The sequence below is a fragment of the Mauremys reevesii genome, linkage group 1 (assembly GCF_016161935.1).
Source record: "Mauremys reevesii isolate NIE-2019 linkage group 1, ASM1616193v1, whole genome shotgun sequence".
Taxonomy (NCBI): Eukaryota; Metazoa; Chordata; order Testudines; family Geoemydidae; genus Mauremys; species Mauremys reevesii.
Window position 1 is genome coordinate 162,934,044 of NC_052623.1, and position 19,991 is coordinate 162,954,034.

A 19,991-nucleotide genomic window follows, 5' to 3' on the forward strand; every position below is an offset into this window, starting at 1 on the left:
CCTCCCAGCTACTGTGAAGACATACCCTCTGACTGTGTCTAGCCTAGCCTACTTCCTACTAGTTATCTGCGGTGTCTGCAAGATGGCATTGTACCACATTGTCCCTCATAGTTCAGTATGTTATGGAGAACAGGAATGTGCCTGTAAGGAACTGGAGCAGCTGCTGCTGGTATGGTTTAACACTTCCATATAAATCAGTGTGAAAAATAAACAGCCACAGACGTCCCAGTTTTCCTTTCCATCCCCCTCCCTATCTCAACTCCTGTCATCGTTATCATCTGCTTTTCCCAGTTTGGCAGTTTAATGAATCTCTTCCCTGTTTGATCTTTCTGCTTGTCCCAGGGACTGCAGCCCCAGGAGAACTATAGTATTTTGCTAAATTATGCATGAGGAAGCCCTCACCTTAGTCTCTCTAATGTCTACACTACCACTTATACAACAAGGAATCCGGTGGCACCTTAAAGACTAACAGATTTATTTGGGCATAAGCTTTCATGGGTAAAAAACCCCACTTCTTCAGATCTGATGAAGTGAGGTTTTTACCCATGAAAGCTTATGCCCAAATAAATCTGTTAGTCTTTAAGGTGCCATCGGACTCCTTGTGGTTTTTGTGGATACAGACTAACACGGCTACCCCCTGATACTTGACTACCACTTAGATTGGCAAAACTTATGTCGTTCAGGGGTGTGAAAAAAACACCACACTGAGCACAGCACTATGTCGGTGGGAGAGCTTCTCCTGCCAACATAGCCACCACCGCTTGTTAGGGGTGGTTGAATTGTGTCAACAGAAGAGCTCTCTTCCATCAGCATAGAGCGGCTACACAAGAGATCTTACAGCACCACAGCTGTATCGGTACAGCTGTGCCACTGTAAGGCCTCTAGTGTGGACATAGCCTAACTGACAGATTAGTTAAGTCCTTGTGGGCCAGGCGCAATGTAACATTATGTGATGCCTTGCCTCGGCCATTAAATAAAACACTAGGAAATTCAACTAGCAAGCCTTACTTTGGCCATCTCTCCTTTCAGATGTTACAAGTGAAATAAAGGATCAAATGACCTCATCTGGAATATCGTGTGCAATTATGAATAAACTAGTGTAAATGGTGAATTCTCTGTAACTGGAAGTCTTTAAACCATGATTTGAGGACTTCAGTAACTCAGCCAGAGGTTAGGGGTCTATTACAGGAGTGGGTGAGTGAGGTTCTGTGGCCTGCAATGTGCAGGAGATCAGACTAGATTATCACGATGATCTCTTCTGACTTTAGTAAAGGTATCTGAGTAGGAATATACATTACCATTTTAAACCTAACCAGTGTCCCATAAGCAACTTGCCACAAGATGTCAGAACATGTTAGTATTAGAGCTGAATGGGTCTAATATTTATTTAATTTTCTTTCTTGATATAGGAATTCGATACAGTGCTCCTGTCAGATATTTCTAAATTATCTGCAAAAACATTAGAGTTTTCAGTTGCCTAAGCAGTCCCTGGAATCGTGGTAAAAGTTGCGGACCCCCCCAAATCCAAAATGGTGCCCCTGTGAGCAGACACAGAGTTTGCCCGCTCTCACCCCCACGTGCGGTCCCATTGGCTTGACTGGAGCCACCCCTCCAAATATAGACGTCAAACTATGCCTATGCTGAGAAATCTTGAGTGTCTGTTACTGCATAATCATTTTCCCAAAGAGGAATGCATGATGGTCCTATATGATCGCTAATTATGTACTAATTGTGTCTGTGACATCTGTTTTTCTCCTTTTCTAATGTACAGCATGTAACTATGGAAACTGTGGGTGGATGCCTCAATAGCTGTAGAATGAGTAGGCTGGGGAATTTAATCATTTTATTAAGTCCTCAGGACAGATATCTTTTGTTTAGTCAGTAATTAGAAGCAATTTAACTTAGAGGAAGTCTTATTAAAACTAGTAAAATGGCCTTTTTCAATTGCATTACAAAGCAGATGGTCCTGAGAAACTTGCTAACAACGGCTCACACTTAAAGTAAAAGGCCCAGCCAGTCTGTCTGCTTATCTATCTATCTATGTTTTTATACCACACCCATCATTGTAGTATCTGAATGCCTTTTATACATCATGGCAGTGCCACCCATTTCAGAACACGGAATGAGTCACATATCACGTAACACTCCGAAGGGTGCCAACTCAGTCAAAGAGCTGTCAGCTTGATGTCAATAGCTCAGCTCCTTTTTTTCCACGCTCACCCAATCACTAAAAGAAACATGGATTTAAGGACCTCCTCTGCCTAGGGGAAACTCTGGGTGGCACAGAGTCACCATAAGGGCTTCTACACCACCCCTCCAGCTCCCACCATAGGAAGGATGAAAAAAAGTGTCCTTGTGCCCCAGTAATCTCACCTTTTGTAACAGCTCCTAGAGACCATGAGCAGGTGGTGTTAGTTCCAGCAGCCTTGAAACTCCTCTGCTTTACAGCATTGGGGACAAATGGCCAGGTAATTCCCAAGATTGAGGGGCCAAAAATGGCATTTTCATGCCTCCTCCCTCTGTTTCACCAAGTGCTGCTTAGCCCCAGTTGAGGTTTGTTCTTATTGTGCTAGCACTTGGAACAGAAAACCATTCATCACTACCTCAAAAACAGGTTTGCTGATATACACTTATGGGCCAGATCCTGTCCCCTAGCTCCACTGGCTTTGTGCTACTCAGGCAGCACAATGCAGGTGGCAGCTCAGCTTATCCAGCTGGTTGGTGATTCCCCTGGCGTCGGGGTCATATTAAACTGTGGGATTAATTGCCACAGGTTGCTGGTGAGGCCAGGAATTTAGCAATATGTTTGGGTGCTGGCCACTATCTGGGACATGACACTGGACGAGTTGGCCCACTGGTCTGATCGAGCATGGCAATTCCTGAGTGGGAGTGAAGCTTGGGAAAGTGCATGCGGCTGGAATGCCACTGTTCTACAGTCATCCATGACTGATGGAACAGCCAGCACCCTGCAGGAGGAAGCACAGTGGGTACCAAGCACTGTCTCGTTCCTAGGCTGTAACTGCAATGGCAGAACAGCTTCATGCCTGCTGTGTAACCTTGTGGAGTGCATTCTGTTGTGCACAACTGTTTACTTTGGGTTGTGTGTAGGGGTGAGATCCTACTTCTGTTGAAGTCAATGGCAAAACTTTCAGAGTTCAGTAGAGCCAAGATTTCACATTAGGATTTAGTCCTGCGCAAACAAGACATAGCAAAAGATGTTTATGTGACTGACAGATAGAAATCTATTGTTATTTCATGGCCTGAATCAATTTTTGTCAATGCCTAAATTCATGGGGTGAGATCATGCAAAAGGCAGAAAATCCAATTTTGTATGCAATGAAGTCCTAATGAGCATTAGGGAGAGTTCTGCTTCCCTTGTGCTGCTTGAAATAGAGAGAATTTAGTGATTCTCAGGACAGGAGTGATTTTAACACTATGTGACGTTTGTACTGTTTACTGGAGTTTGATTCTGTTACATTTGCAGGTGTCATGTTGCTTAAACTGGTATAAAAGATTTTCAAAACAAAACAAAATGGCATAATATAGAGAATGTTCACTTACCTGCAAGAGACTCCTGCACAATAAGAGTTACAGTTGCATTCTGGGGCTTAGGGAGTGCCTCTATATAAGCTAAACAAGTCAGCGTCTCATTGGCCAGCGGAGTCAAAGTTAAGGTGCTCACTTCATTGTGAAGATCATTAGATCCTTGACTGTGGTTAGTAACATACCTGGACTTATCTACAAAAGAGTTGTTTATCATCCAGGTCATGTTTGGAGCTGGAGCCCATCCTAAGGCTTCACAAACAATTTCAATTGTTTCGTTCTTTCTTACTGTCGAGTTGTGATCTTTGATGAACAAAGATCCATTAACTGTGGGGGGAAAAGATGATTTGTTCCTTCAGAATATTTAACTGCACTGGTGTCTTATTGCCAGTTTTAAATCATCTTTAGCTACCAAAAATCAATCATATTTTGAAATTTGCAAGTTAAAAAAATAATGAAAATAAAATAGAAGACGTAAAACATAGGGATGCTGTTTACATGAAATAAAGGTGGAGCCATTGCAGCTTCTTGGCCATGTTATAGTCCATTTCAGCTTTACAACTAGACTTAGTTTTCCACCATTTGTTCAATGAAAGCTTTGGAAGTGTCACTCTTTGGCCAAACTGAAATATCTCCTGCACCAGCTAAAGGACCATGTGTCATCAGGATTTTATTTCTCTGTTGCCTCTTAAAGATGTTCTTCAGGTTTATCACAGAAAGATTATAGAAAGGTGATGCTCTGGGCATCAGGCTTCTTCTTTTTTGGACAAATGCATAGTAGATGGAGGGAAGATTCCATTTTATTGGATGCATTTTCTTAATAATGATACTTGAGGAAGCCTACAGAGAGGATGTCTGATATACATGAAAGGTTTACTGTATCCTGGACGCTGTAGTGTACAGCAGCAGTCACATGAAGGATATCACCTCATGACTCACAGGCTAAATTTTTGCACTACAGTATGTTAAACCCCAACACAAACTGGGTGGAGGCTGACTATTCCTAGGTCAGACAGTAGGAAGGAGCTCTACTTTAAATGCAAAAGACGTTTTATGTACAAAAATGAGAAAAAAAATCCATAAAGACTCTGGCCAAAAGAGATTGTTTTTGACTGGTGGCTGGCAGCACTGATACAGGCTTCTGGCACTTTCACACAACCCAAAACAGAATAAGAGCTGCTACAGGAAAAAGTGAGCACAACTGAAGTCTTTTGCAGTGGCAGCCTCAGTCTACCTTGGAATGCCAATCTGTACATGAAATTACTGATCCATCTTTCAAGATGAGAAATCTAGCAGACATAGGGCATTCATTGAAAGTCGGTACACATACAGACTGGTAATTTTGGCATTGTGCCACAGGATTTCTGTTAAGTACAATTTAATAAAAATTCTGTGACAAAAATGAAAAGGCATACACACCTTGCACAGAAAGAAAGGCATAGCTGTTGGGGATACCAAGTTGGATGCTGCATTCTATTTTACCAGAATCGCTCTGTTGGACGTTGTGGATGATCAGCTCTGAGGTAAAAGTCTCACCACTGGTATAATTTTGCTGAGTGAAGCGATCTAGTGTTACAACAGCTCCTCCAAGGTGAGTTGTCGTGAGAACAGCATTCCCGTTTAAAAGCCAAATGATAATTTGCCATCCTTGTGACACAGTACAGTTAAACCGAGCCTCTGAACCAGCTAGGACTGTTGCATTAGCTGGGCCATTTATAATAGAATAACCAAAGCCAAAACCTGGAAAGAAAAAAACAAGATTGTAAATATACCAGCACTAATGTCAATGAGGTGCCTTTGGCTTACCTTGACTATTCAGCAAGATAAGACAACAAAACAAAAATACTTGGCTCTGAGTGACAGCACTTTTTCACGTGAATATTTTGTGTATTTGACATCTGAAGAACATATCAGAAAAGACCACTGAGTCCTCTAATTGGCAACATATCTCTAACAATAAGTGATACCATAACAGTTTAAATGACTATTTCTCCTGTCCTCCTCCTGGAGAAAGCTTAAAATCCCCATTATCATTTAATAATTCCCAGTAAAAAATCTATGTTAAAATGGAGTTAAGGATAAGGAAGCTTGACTTTATATCAGTAGTTTTAAGGTTGAATACATTGCAAGGATATTGTATTATCCCCAAACCAAGTGTTATAAACCTAGGAAATACACAATTATTAAAGTTAAACTTAAATGAAACCTAAACAACTTACCATATGGAAATGCAGTTAGGGCACCCAGCAACCTGAACCCTGCTCTGTAGTGACAACATGCAAAAACAATGTGATTATGACTGAGTCATTTTAAGTGTTTGTGATCCCAGATGAGATTAAATTGATTTTTAAAGACACATTTGATTTTTTTTTTCCTTTCATGGTGTCACAACAGAGCGGAGTTAAGGCTTCTGTTGGAGGAGAAGTTTCAGTTCTGAAGACTAATGGGTGGGGAATTAAATATATGTTAAAATGTCCCTATGCACAAGATTTCAGTTAATTTTAACTTATTTATCATTTGAAAAGTTACATTATACCTCAAATTCTTAAACTGTTATTTCCTTAGGGGGGGAAATACACTTTTCCTTCAACCCTCCAGGAGGAGGACAGTAGAAATAGTCATCAAAAGAAAAGATTCTGTACACACCGATTTGCTTTTATGTTCATGGAAGACTGTTACAGAGATTTGTTGCCTTCACAGGTTTCCATTAAAAGCATTGTGCCTTTCCACTGCATTGCAGTCTCCTAAATATCTCTGTATATGAGCGACAGAATAGCAAATCAAATGCAAACTTCACTTCTACGGTTAGTTATCCAAATCATAAAATACATTATAAAAGCACTGTCCTTTCAACAGAAATAGCCAATTTTTCCTTGTATAGTTGCAGCTATCCTTAGCGTGCATCATTATCTTAAAGGTGAACTGGAGTGCTTTAAACTTACAGTTGTTTCAAGTCCTGAAACACAATTATATGTAAACATGTAACATGTTTTATTAACTGAGGGCATCCTAACCTACAACTGCTGATGACATCACTAAAACAGCAGTGGCTTGTGTGATGTCGGTACAGTAGCTAGGAATCAGACTGAAACCCCTAACCAGCTTTACATGCTCCATTTATAGCAACAGTCAAAAGATTATCATGACTTCTGGTCATTATTGACCATTGCCAGATGTGAACCACTGACTTAAGTGAAAAAAACTCTGTATCCTTAACAATTCTCTGAGCCACCAAACATTCTGACCCAGGGTTTTTCTTGTGATTGTGACCTCACAAACATACGTGACAGAACTTGTCTCTGTCCCGTGGGGCTATACAATTTTGATATATTGAATTCTGAGTGTTCACATCCACTGGGGGAACTGTTGATTTAACCTATCCCCACAATAACTTAAAGGTGCCTTTCCTTGACAGAAAATCCCAAGACAGAGAGTAGATCAGGGGTGAGCAAACTATGGCCTGGGGGCAGCATCCGGCCCTTCACACATTTTAATCTGGCCCTCAAGCTCCAGCCAGGCAGCGGTGTCAGGGGCTTGCCCCACTCCTCACATGCCATGCTCTGTGCAGCTCCCGGAAGCAGTAGCATGTCCCTCCTTTGCCTCCTATGCCTAGGGGCAGCCAGGGTGCTTTGCGCATTGCCCCCGCAGCTCCCATTGACCAGCAACTACTGCCAATGGGAGCTGCAGGGGCAGCACCTGCGGGCGGGGCAGTGCACAGAGTTGCCTGGCTGTGCCTCCGCATAGGAGTCGGAGGGAGGACATGCCACTGCTTCCGCGAGCTGCTTGAGGTAAGCACTGCCCAGAGCTTGCACCCCTTACCCTCCGGTGCCCCAACCCCCTGCCCCAACCCTGATCCCCCTCCCGCCCTCTGAACCCCTCATCCCCAGTCCCACCCCAGAACTCGCACCCCCAGCCAAAGCCCTCACTCCTTCCCGCACCCCAACCCCCAGTTTCATGAGCATTCATGGCCCATCATACAATTTCCATACCCAGATGTGGCCCTCGGGCCAAAAATTTTCCCCACCCCTCATGTAGATGGTACCACTGCCTGCCCACCCACATTGTATTGCTTAGGGGAATCCTGAGTCTAAGGACTGGTTAGACACTAAAATGCCTTCTCCTGTATCTTCTGCCAAAAAATTTTCTGTCATTTACCTGTTGTTTCAAAGAGAAACTTCATCTCTTTGTTTTTTTAATTTTTATTATTTATTTTACAGGAGGACATAGGCCTAAATCAATATGAGCTTCCATTGTGCCAGGCGATGGAGAAACATCATAAGAAACAGCCCTGCCATGAACTCTGCAACCTAAATAGAAAAGGAGGTATTCTTACCCCTATTTTTCCGATTGGGAACAAAGGACGTCCGTGGAAGAACCAGGAACTAAGCCCAGCTCTCTGAGTCTAAGACTAATGCTTTAACCACAGAATTAGCATTCCTCTCTAATGTACAGTGTTCCCTAATTCAGCAAATACACTTCAATACCAATTTCATCACCTTACTATCTGAAAAATATCTTACATGTTCATTGAGAAAAACTGAGACCTCAAACTAAATTCTCATTGCTTTTTTCAGGGAGTTATATGTTCAATTCTTATTAACACAAGTTCAGCACCTAGCTTCTCCCATACACTGATGAAAATTCTTGCCCTGACAACTAGACCCACTTTATTACTCTCCACTGGAGAAAACTCTAAACCATGCACAATGCTCCATGAAATCATATTATTCATTTGCTTTTGCGTGATAAGGTGTGGGTTAGTAAAGCTTTGCATTGTCTTGGGCATATCAGTAGATGTTTGTTAAAGGATCAGTCCTGATGAAAGTTCATAACAAAAATATTTCACTTAAGCCTAAGGGTGCAGCTCTGTCTTTCAGCCATCCAACTTTTGCAAAGGTAATCCAAAGGTGTTCATAGTGCATATCAATTGTTCTATGAGTGGTTATTCCCCATTCTGTCACACAAACTTACTGGAACAGGTATTATGGTTCCTTCAGAAATAAATGCTTTTTTTGTTTACACTTACTCAGTGCCAGTGGCAAATGGTGCACAAGTTAATGAGACACTTGTCCCAAAACCATCCCTTCCTACTACCATTTTCCTGTCCTCACCTGCTCTTCCTCTCATAGAGGGGGATCAGATTTTCAAACAGGTGCTTTGGCATCTGGAAAGCATTGAGAAGAAAGTGCCCATTTCTCCTTCTGCTCCCTCCACCACTGACTACATTCCTTGTCCTTGATAAATAACACATCAGAACACATTACAGCAAGGGATGGGGTGGGAAAAATGTGTTTACTCTCAAGTCCTCCTCATTAATCATTTTTTCTATCTCTGTTATGGTATTTTTAAAGCATTCCCACAGAGCCACGTCCTTTTTCTTTTTATCACTCACTGCAGATGCTCCCACATGCTGAGTCTCCCTTTCATCTGCCATATAAGAGGTAAAAGATGGAAAGGAAGGGGAATGCTCCCTCTTTTTAGCAGAGGAGGGAGAGCTATACTCTCTCCCCTCCCCCCCGCCTCCTGTACACACATTCTCTCTCTCTCTCTCTCTCACTCACACGCACACATACACTCTCCTCTTTAATTTATTTCCTGCTCAGCAACTCTTGCTTTCTGGATTGATGTCAAAGTATTTGTGGCCTCACAGGTGCAGCCCCACTAGTTGCTGGTTGGTTGGTATGAGACAGGTTTCTGTGATGTCTCTGGCTCAGCACTTACAGCTTGCTGGAAGGATGCCAAGATACAGACCTTTGTGAACTCACTAATTCATCCCTTGTAACTGGCTAGGATTTCAAGGCTTGAGGCCTCTGGCTCAACATCTCTAGCTTGCTATGCTGGTGTCAAGGGCTACACCACTTTGACATTACTGACTCATCTCTAGCTTTCTAGAATGATTTCAAGGCAGATGTTGATTAAGCATCTCTTACCTGCTGGGCTGATGTGAAGGAACATATTTTTCTGAGGTCACTGGGTCAGCTTCACCAGTTTAGTGGGATGATGCCCAGTTACAGGCCTTTGTGAATTATTAACTCAGCTAGGATCACCAGATGTCCTGCTTTACTAAGCTTGTCTCAGTTTGAAGGGATAGTCCCATCATTCTGTTAGCACTGCGGATTTGTTCCACCTTCACTAGAACACTGAGACATCAGGTGTGGACACAGGGAGCATTCCTAGTGCTGTGTCTTGTGTAAAGTGAGAGAGGGGAGGAAGGGATCTGAGAGGGGTGGCTCAGGCACTGCTAGTGCTTTTTCAGGATAGGAAGCAAAATGAGAAACTGAGTAGATGGAGACATGGCTTTTTTCAGAGGAGAGGGAGAAGAGCAGGATCTGAGCCACTGCTTCTTTAAGAATAGAGGAGGGAGAAACAGAGGAAAAAGGGCCAGATGCAGAAGGAGGATTGGCTGGGGGCTGAGGGTTTCTACAAACCCAGGAGAGGAGCAGAGATGGGCCACCCATAGCACAGGGGCTTGCAGAAAGGTAGTGGGGCAGCATACATAGATTTGGGGAAGGAGGGCAGCATTAGTTGCTTTCCAGGATAATTGACGTGTGGGGATTCATTGCTTTATTGGGGCAGAGCTTATTTATTGGATGTGGAGGAAAGGAGAGGGGAACGAGAGCTGGAGCCAGCTGATTGGATGTGGCTACTTGAGGTGAGGTTGAAAGAAAAGGGAGGGAGGGAGTAAGCTGAGAGAGGAAAAGGAGCACGTTGCTCTGCCGCCCCAGGCTGGAAGCTGTGTGTGATGATGACAAGTGAGGAGGAGCCAGACTCACCTGTTCTGGGCCTGGACCTGTCATGGTGCGTGAGTGAGCAGGGGCAGTAGGAGGGAGTGGGAAGGTCCAGGGCCCAGGAGTTGGGAGGACTGAGGCTGTGGGGGTAAAAGTAAAGGAATCAAAGCATCAGATGGGAGGAAGATCCTGGCATGGGGAAGGCATCAGTTTTAGTGAGGTGGGGATGGTTTTTGTATTTTATCAACTGGTCACCTAGTAGGGGAAAGTGCCTTATTTTCTCCCCTACCTCCTTCCTGCTGCTGTGTAGCTGTTCTTGGTTTTCACTTTGTAAGCCTCGCCATGCTAGCCCACCACTCCTAGCTGGCTGGGCTGCTGTGGAAGCTCAAGTCTCTGTGAGATAACTGAGTGAGGTAACCAGAGGTTAAAGCAGATCCAAGTGGAAGGGAGGTGCTCCATAATTCTGGTGGCTTTATGTCATCACAGAGGGTGACCTGGTGAAATGACACCGTAGTGTCTTGTGTGAGAGACAGGACATAGAGATGATAAGGGAATAAATAGATGATAAGGGAATAAATGTGTGAAAGGTGTCGATGTCCCCAAGCAGCTGCCAAACAAAGTGAGTGTGAGCATGTAAATGTGGTGCCGTGGGAACAACCCGTGTACACCTTATCTTCTCCCCACTGACACATACCCCACTATGGAAAGCTCGAAGGGCAGAGGGACCTGACAGGGCCATTCTCTTTCTCCTAGATTCAGACAAGGAGCGGGGAAGGGTTTCCCATTTCCCCTGGAGGGGAGGGAGAGGTTGAAGTAGCAAGGTCTGCCTCTTTCCCTCTCAGTCCCCTAGGGAGAACCAGCAGGGAGACATATCATCCTGTAGAAAATAATCCAATAGAGGTAGCTAGGAGATTCCCAGCTTGGACAATTCTTCTTCTCCCTTCAGCTATTAGTGCTGCTTCGCCTGCTGGTGGAAAGGCCTGGAGCCTCATAAATTCCCTAGACAGATACATCTCCCCCTGTGCTCCCTACTGAAATTCTGCTGCCTGATGTGTCATTTCCCCAGGCAGTGCAGAGGCAGGAGGAGGGGGAAGTCTGCCTTCCCTCTGCCATGATCTTCCTTGCATCTGCTTCCCTGACTCCATTATACCTTCTTCCTCTTCCCTCCTCCCCACTGTATCCCTTTCTAACACCTTCATACTGTGGTCCAGCCAAGTTCATGATGTATTTTCAGGCTTGAAAGGTAAAGCAATCCCTTCTAAGCAGATTCAATAAATTCATTCACTATTTGAAACATACATTTGATACTTCCTGTAACAGATATTTACAGTGCTTTTAAATTAGTTTATGAATGGTGTCCATTATGAGTCATTTCATGAATTAGAAGTGTCCTACCTGTTAGTGAGGCAAATAGGATAAAAGTGACTGGGATAAATTTCTGGAGGCTATCCATTGGAGCATTTTCTCCCGAAACCTAGGACAAAAAGGCATGCAGTTGTCATTGGATAGTTATAAGGAAGCTACACAATATAGAATTGTTGAGGAAATCAGTAATGTGTTGCTGCTGGTTTTATAACACTCTAGCATCTAAACATTTGTCCCTTTGTGTCCTGTACTACACGCACGTTGAGAAGATTAAAGGTGTCAGGGAGACCCTTTAATATAGTGAAAATGGATCATGGGCAGCTGGGAGAAATAATTCTGAGTTGTCTGCAATCAAATGTGTACTCGGAGGACATTGTCCATGCTACTGCTAGTGTTCTGGCAGACTAAAGAACTCTATGGTCACTTCATGTAACTGTCCTCTCTAAAGTAATTGGACAGGGTTTGATTCATGCCTGAGGCTACCCCTGGGATGTGTTTAATCAGTACAGCTCCAGGCTCTCTCAGTACATTTCCGCCCTGACCTGCACCACCCACTTGTAAAGCTATTCTGGCTGGCTCTGGGATCCCCAGCATAGTGGGTTTTGTGGGACTAGTGCTCCTCTGAAACCCCTTCTGTGTGGGCTTTGTGCCCTGCGTGTCCTCTGCTAGAATCCACACTGGTTTCAAGCCCATTTTATTTCCTTACAACAAGGCTTGGCAGAATTTGAGTTTTGGGGTTGGATTTGTAATTTTGATGGCTAATATCAATGTTTATTTTTAATCATTTTTTATTTGTATCCATTTAAATTTCACACTTGCACAAAGTTATAGGTTTTAAGCATTTATTTTTATTTTTATCTATTAAACTTTTCATAGCTGTGGGAAATTATGTGGGGGGTAACATAACAGGGAGGGGCAGAAAATAACTTTTTAATGACAGTAGAGGCTGAGATTCAAAAAGTTAACGTTTTATAACCGTGACTATACAGATCTTCAGTATCAGCTGTCAAAATATACAAAGTAAAGATCCTTAAACCAAACTCTAATATGTTCTCAAGCAGCATTTTTCTTACTTTGCCTATTAGTAAATTTTGATTATTACCAATGGATTTTTTTTCTTTGGTTTATGTGTATCCAGTGAAATCAACGTTTATTGAAATTTACCAAATAAAAATCTGATGCTTCCTAGCCTACCCATAATGAACCCATATTGGTTATGTTTCCAGAGAATTACTGACCAAGCAAACTACAATGAATCATGGTTAAAACATGATTTTCAAAAGCATTAATATTAGTCTTATTACTGCACAATACAGCTGCACACAAATCCCATTCACCTGTCAGTTATATATTAATAGTTTTGTTTCCCTGCAGTTACAATATCGTCTACGAATCCTGTGGCACCTTATAGACTAACAGACGTTTTGCAGGATGAGCTTTCGTGGATGAATACCCACTTGGTCGGATGCAAGTAGTGGAAATTTCCAGGGGCAGGTATATATATGCAAGCAAGAAGCAAGCTAGAGATAATGAGGTTAGTTCAATCAGGCAGGATGAGGCCCTGATCTAGCAGTTGAGGTGTGAAAACCAAGGGAGGAGAAACTGGTTCTGTAGTTGGCAAGCCATTCACAGTCTTTGTTTAATCCTGAGCTGATGGTGTCAAATTTGCAGATGAACTGAAGCTCAGTAGTTTCTCTTTGAAGTCTGGTCCTGAAGTTTTTTTGCTGCAGGATGGCCACCTTAAGATCTGCTATTGTGTGGCCAGGGAGGCTGAAGTGTTCTCCTACAGGTTTTTGTATATTGCCATTCCTAATACCTGATTTGTGTCCATTTATCCTTTTCCTTAGAGACTGTCCAGTTTGGCCGATGTACATAGCAGAGGGGCATTGCTGGCATATGATGGCGTATATTACATTGGTGGAGGTGCAGGTGAATGAACCAGTGATGGTGTGGCTGATCTGGTTAGGTCCTGTGATGGTTTCGCTGGTGTAGATATGTGGGCAGAGTTGGCATTGAGGTTTGTTGCATGGATTGGTTCCTGAGCTAGAGTTACTATGGTGCGGTGTGCAGTTACTGGTGAGAATATGCTTCAGGTTGGCAGGTTGTCTGTGGGCGAGGACTGGCACTCCCAGCTATCTCCGTGACACCACTGATTTCCTGAGGAAACTACAATGCATTGGTGACCTTCCAGAAAACACCATCCTAGCCACCATGGATGTAGAGGCTCTCTACACAAACATCCCACACACTGATGGAATACAAGCTGTCAGGAACAGTATCCCTGATGATGCCACAGCACAACTGGTTGCTGAGCTCTGTGCCTTTATCCTCACACACAACTATTTCAAATTTGATGACAATATATATCTCCAGATCAGTGGCACCGCTATGGGCACCCGCATGGCCCCACAATATGCCAATATTTTTATGGCTGACCTGGAACAACGCTTCCTCAGCTCCCGTCCACTCATGCCCCTTCTCTACCTACGCTACATTGATGACATCTTCATCATCTGGACCCATGGGAAGGAGATTCTGGAAAAAATTCCACCACGATTTCAACAGCTTCCACCCCACCATCAACCTCAACCTGGACCAATCTACACGGGAGGTCCACTTCCTAGACACCACGGTGCAAATAAGTGATGGTCACATTAACACCACCCTATACCGAAAACCTACCGACTGCTATCCCTACCTTCATGCCTCCAGCTTCCATCCCGGGCACACCACACAATCCATTGTCTACAGCCAAGCACTGAGGTACAACCGCATCTGCTCTAACCCCACAGACAGAGACCAACACCTACAAAATCTCCATCAAGCATTCTCAAAACTACAGTACTCACACGAGGAAATAAGGAAACAGATCAACAGAGCCAGATGTGTACCCAGAAGCCTCCTACTGCAAGACAAACCCAAGAAAGAAACCAACAGGACTCCACTGGCCATCACATACAGTCCCCAGCTAAAACCCCTCCAACGCATCATCAGGGATCTACAACCCATCCTGGACAATGATCCCACACTTTCACAGGCCTTAGGTGGCAGGCCAGTCCTCGCCCACAGACAACCTGCCAACCTGAAGCATATTCTCACCAGTAACTGCCCACCACACCATAGTAACTCTAGCTCAGGAACCAATCCATGCAACAAACCTCGATGCCAACTCTGCCCACATATCTACACCAGCGACACCATCACAGGACCTAACCAGATCAGCCACACCATCACCGGTTCATTCACCTGCACGTCCACCAATGTAATATACGCCATCATATGCCAGCAATGCCCCTCTGCTATGTACATCGGCCAAACTGGACAGTCTCTAAGGAAAAGGATAAATGGACACAAATCAGGTATTAGGAATGGCAATATACAAAAACCTGTAGGAGAACACTTCAACCTCCCTGGCCACACAATAGCAGATCTTAAGGTGGCCATCCTGCAGCAAAAAAACTTCAGGACTAGACTTCAAAGAGAAACTGCTGAGCTTCAGTTCATCTGCAAATTTGACACCATCAACTCAGGATTAAACAAAAACTGTATGGCTTGCCAACTACAGAACCAGTTTCTCCTCCCTTGGTTTTTACACCTCAACTGCTAGAACAGGGCCTCATCCTCCCTGATTGAACTAACCTCATTATCTCTAGCTTGCTTCTTGCTTGCATATATATACCTGCCCCTGGAAATTTCCACTACTTGCATCCGACCAAGTGGGTATTCACCCATGAAAACTCATGCTGCAAAATGTCTGTTAGTCTATAAGGTGCCACAGGATTCTTTGCTGCTTTTACAGATCCAGACTAACATGGCTACCCCTCTGATACTTAATATCGTCTACCTTTCTTATATTCCCAGCTGTGACAGGGCTACAATATGGGTGATATTTGCATTTGTGCAGATAACACTTGGCACACAAGGTGGTTACATAACCCTATCTCTATCCCTGCAGAGAACCAAGAGGAACTGGAAATACATCACGGTATTTTACTTCCCCCTACAAAAAATTGCTATTTTCTCTGTGCCCAACACAGCTCCTACTCAGAACTTTAAAAGCAACAAAGAATCCTGTGGCACCTTATAGACTAACAGACGTTCTGCAGCATGAGCTTTCGTGGGTGAATACCCACTTCTTCAGATACTCAGAACTTTTATTCACATAGTTCAACAAGACTCTCAGTGTGCTCTGTGTGGTGCCATTGATCCTGAGACTACTAGCTGCTGACTGACAGAGACAACAGGACACACTGAGCTGCATTTCCTGGTTTCCATTTGTGCAGTGACAATTAAAGAGGCTATCGGTACATTAGGGTGTGTCCTAATATTATTTTTCTGCACTTTACTCAGGGCAGAAAAGACAAATACCCCCACTCCCAAAAGCAAACTTCTGCTGGCGTCCCAAAGAGGGCAGAGTTAAGGTTGTATGGATTGTCCTGTGTGAAAGTACCACCTTAGCACTGCATTTCCCAGTTCACATCTACATGTGAGTCTGTGAGGCTCAGCTCACAGAGACATACTTCTGCCAGCTCTCATCAAGCTAAACTACTAAAAAGAGTAGTGTAGCTGCAGTGGCACACGCTAGCCACCTGAGCATAAACCCATCCAGATCCCGTGAGTACGTACTCAGGGCAGCTAGCCCATGCCACTACTTGCTGTTGCCCATGCTACCACGGCTACACTACTATTTTTTAGTGCACTAGCTCAATGAAAGCTAGTGCAAGTATGTCTACTTAAGCTGGGAATCACACCCCAGCTCCAAGCAGAGACACTGCGCAATTCCAGTTTCCTAATAGTTGTAGTTTGTTTTATTGTAACCCTAACATTTATAAGGAGTATGTCGGAGGGACCTAGATTGCCTGTCATGGCTTGCACATTGTTCACACTTTATGGAATTAAACTCATGCATTCAGGAAGAGGATGAAAGGACACTGTTCTGTGGCCACAACTTTTACTTCCTGTAACAAACTTCTCTTGCCTTTAAGTAGACCTCGCTTTGTGATAGCCAGACCCTTACTCTGGAACCTGTACAAATTAATAGCGCAGCAGTGACATTGTGGGTTCCCTATAAAAATGTTTTATTTTTCTTTGCTTTTAAAAGCAATACTACATGGAGAAAAAAGCTGGCATGACCGTTTTATTTCTCTTGAACAAATCCAGTACCTTGCTATGTTACAGTAAGAGCCTGTAGCTAAGGGTCTGTATTAATAACCAGTAGTGATTTCGTGATTATAGGTGTGTGGAAAAGGCAAATTTCTGCCTCAGATGAATCTGTAGCACTTCCTAGGATGAAGACCCTTAAAGGAATGTGCAGAATGTATGTGGCTCCCTCCCCCACTGGAACTATTTGTGCTGTGGTTACCACTTGCAAAATAGCTAGAACCCTGAAATCAGGTGAAATAAACAAACAACAGAAATGCCTTTTCAGTTCATTTAATTGTAATTTAAAGGCTAGTGTGCGTTTTTGTTAGTGATTCAAGGTCTTAGATATGTTTTTTATTTATATATATAAATATATATATATTCTGAAAGCATTTCAGTTTACTTTAGATACATGCTTGTTCTCACATTTTGTGCGGTGATTAAGCAGCTGAAAAAGACTGGATACAGTTCCTAATAAAATGAAACTTTTCTCTTTCATCTGCAGCATTTATTCTCACCACACAAAATCTGAAAATGTTTGCATGTAATTAGCTCCAGTATTAATAGAAATAATAGAGGTAAATCTCCAGGCCAGGAAGCAAATCCAAAGTTATTAACCCGCACTTTATGTTGTACCCATACAACTTGAGAAAATTCCATTATTTCAGATTTTGTTTTTCTTCTAAATTGGAATAGAAACTAAATTATAATTACCTGATTAATTAAATTTTCAAAAATGAAAATTCATTTCTGGTCAATCAAAATATTTTGTTTCAATAATATCAAAGTGTTTCATTCCAGTTTTGACTTTTTAAAAAAAATTCTATTCTATTGCTATTTATAATAGAATATAAAATATTGAAATGAAAAATCATTTTAATATTAAATCAAGATGTTCTGTTCTGATAAGATTGAACAGAATGTTTTGCCATTATTCAAATGCTTCATTTCTTTTTTTTTCTATATGAAATGTTGATTAAATTAATACATTCCCACAGAAAGTCTCAATTTTGATAAAATAGCATTTTCAGCCAGTATACCAATTAGCTGGAAAGATATCAACCAGCTACTCTTATAAACTTAATATTGCATAGTCATTAAGACTCAATTTTGCTTTAAATCTGTTGTACTGGCAGATCCCGGGCCTGCTCCTGCACCTATTAAACTCAGTGACAAAGATGAACACTTTTAAATAAATAGGAGCAGGATCTGGCCCCCTACATTCATGTGGGGCCTGAGTCTCTATTATTGTGAAATGTGTGTAGTTGTTTACACCAGTATTGACTGGGTGTAAAATGTGCCCATTCCAATCTGGCAGCATTTTACACCCACTTTGTACCCACCGTGTACTGAGGTAAATGACCCCACGTGGTGCAGAGCAATGGAGAATCAAGGCTGACACATACAAATGAGTATGAATTGAAAATAAACATGGAATGTAAGGCTTAGCTCAAGCTCCATACGAGCAACTGAGTGTAACATAAGGTACCTAGGAGCTTCTTAGGGTACGTCTACACTACCTCCTGATCGCTCTGCTGTCAACTCCGTAACTCCACCCGGCAAGAGGTGGAAATGGAGTCGACAGCAGAGTGGCAGTGGTCAACTCACCGCCGTCCTCACAGCCAGGTAAATCTACCTAAGATATGCCAACTTTAGCTACTTTAGTCCATGAATAAAGACTGAAGACATGTAAAGAAAGGTTACACAATGAATGCTAAGGCTCTGATCCTGCACTGAGCTCTATATGGGAGGTGAGGTAAGTGGGGCTCTGCATGTTCTGTTCTGCTTTATTCTATAAAGGTGGTTGTGCCGCACTCACCACCATAGCATTTGAGTGCCTTCCGGTAGGGCATTAAGTGGTGTTACTAACTTCTGTGGACATGACGACACACCCAAGCAGCGCTCATTGCAGGCTCAGGGCCTAAGTTACAGCTGAAACATGAATACAAGAACAACATATTACCACACTCACTGTTCCCAGTGTTAGTGTTTTTTTAAAGCTGTATTTCTGACCCAATTCCTTATGCCAGAATATTTAGCAGTTAACTGGTAACACCGTTGGAAAACCAAAAACCTTTTTCAAATGCCATTTCTAACCCCAGGAAATATTTTTAAAACTAATCAACTCCAATTTAGATTGATTCTGATCAAATTATTTTATTTATTTATAAAAATCCATTATAAAATCATTAATCCATTTTAAACTAATAAATACAGATGATGTTTTCTTACCTTCGCTGTGAAGATTGTCTTTTAAAAGTCTTGGATAAATTCTCAGATATTCTCACATGAACAAAAATCTACTATCAGTGGCACCTGGATGCACATAACTCCTCATACACACACACACACACACTGAATGACTCTCAAAAGTGTTGGTTTCTCTTTGCCATTCTGCTGGATGATCTTAAAGAAACTGTTTCAGTGTAGTTTCTGTTCACTGCTTTTCATGGCTGTGCTTTGCAGTGACAATGTAGTTGTGATAAGATAAGGTTAGATTCCAAAATCAATGTGCATATTCCTTTATTAATCATTAACAAGCACTTTGAAAAGAATTTAGTAAACACCTATGATGTGGATCCAGAAACAAACTGCACATAAATCTGACCTGAGAAGTTAGGTTGGGGATGATACTGACTGCCGTTACTAAGGCTTGCTCAGCAACATTGCCAGAGAGAGGGAGCCTGCTGTCAGTCAGCAACACAGCCAAACTATATTCGGCTCCCCTTGGCTACTTCCTACACTCCTGTTCGAAGGAGGGTCCTGGGTCCCTGGGTCGTCATCTATCTCGCTGCAGTAAATGGTGAATGGCAGCCCCAGCAACTCCTCAAGGTCTCCAGTGACCGGCAGCTCTGGCAGTCCCTCCAGTTCTTGGGAACTGCAGTGCTTGCTGTCAAGTCCGAGCTCCAGCAGCAGGTGAGAGACGTCCTTCTCCTCCAGCAGCTCCTCTCTAACTGAGCTGGAGGGCTGGCGTTTTATGTCTGGTTCGTGTCCTGCCCCTCTGCTTCCAGCTGGGTGGGCCTGGGTGTCCTGGCTCTGCCCACTGGGGGGCGACTCGCGGCTGTCAGTACGTCCATCTCCAAGGGAGGCCACGCCTCCTCACTACAGTGCCCAAATTGACACACATGGGGCTAGATTTCCAAGGGGGGCATAAGCACCCTGCTGCCACTTTAAGGTCCAAGTCCAACATTTAGCGCCTCTGGCATTCACAGA

The 19,991-nt window shown here is 43.0% G+C and overlaps 1 protein-coding gene and 1 long non-coding RNA gene across 10 annotated transcripts in view; one reads left to right on the plus strand and one right to left on the minus strand.

Moving 5' to 3' along the window:
- The window catches only part of LOC120395828, a 52,500-nt gene extending 44,465 nt beyond the window's left edge, over positions 1-8,035 (plus strand). For 2 of the 3 annotated variants that reach the window (XR_005592828.1, XR_005592832.1), the window contains 2 exons: positions 5,029-5,134; positions 7,761-8,035. This is a non-coding gene — a long non-coding RNA (uncharacterized LOC120395828). The remainder of the gene's footprint in view (positions 1-5,028; positions 5,135-7,760) is intronic. The other variant, XR_005592834.1, reaches the window with a different exon arrangement.
- The window catches only part of IGSF5 (immunoglobulin superfamily member 5), a 47,042-nt gene extending 27,325 nt beyond the window's left edge, over positions 1-19,717 (minus strand). For 2 of the 7 annotated variants that reach the window (XM_039520574.1, XM_039520569.1), the window contains exons 1-4: positions 19,011-19,717; positions 11,667-11,745; positions 4,963-5,283; positions 3,562-3,870 (exon numbers count right to left, since the gene is read on the minus strand). In XM_039520574.1, the coding sequence (XP_039376508.1) occupies positions 3,562-3,870; positions 4,963-5,283; positions 11,667-11,724 (688 nt within the window). In that variant the 5' untranslated portion in view covers positions 11,725-11,745; positions 19,011-19,717. Of the gene's footprint in view, positions 1-3,561; positions 3,871-4,962; positions 5,284-6,557; positions 6,719-9,473; positions 9,724-11,666; positions 11,746-19,010 lie in introns of those variants that run through there. The other 5 variants (XM_039520572.1, XM_039520568.1, XM_039520573.1 and 2 more) reach the window with 3 other exon arrangements.
- Positions 19,718-19,991: the final 274 nt, after the last annotated feature.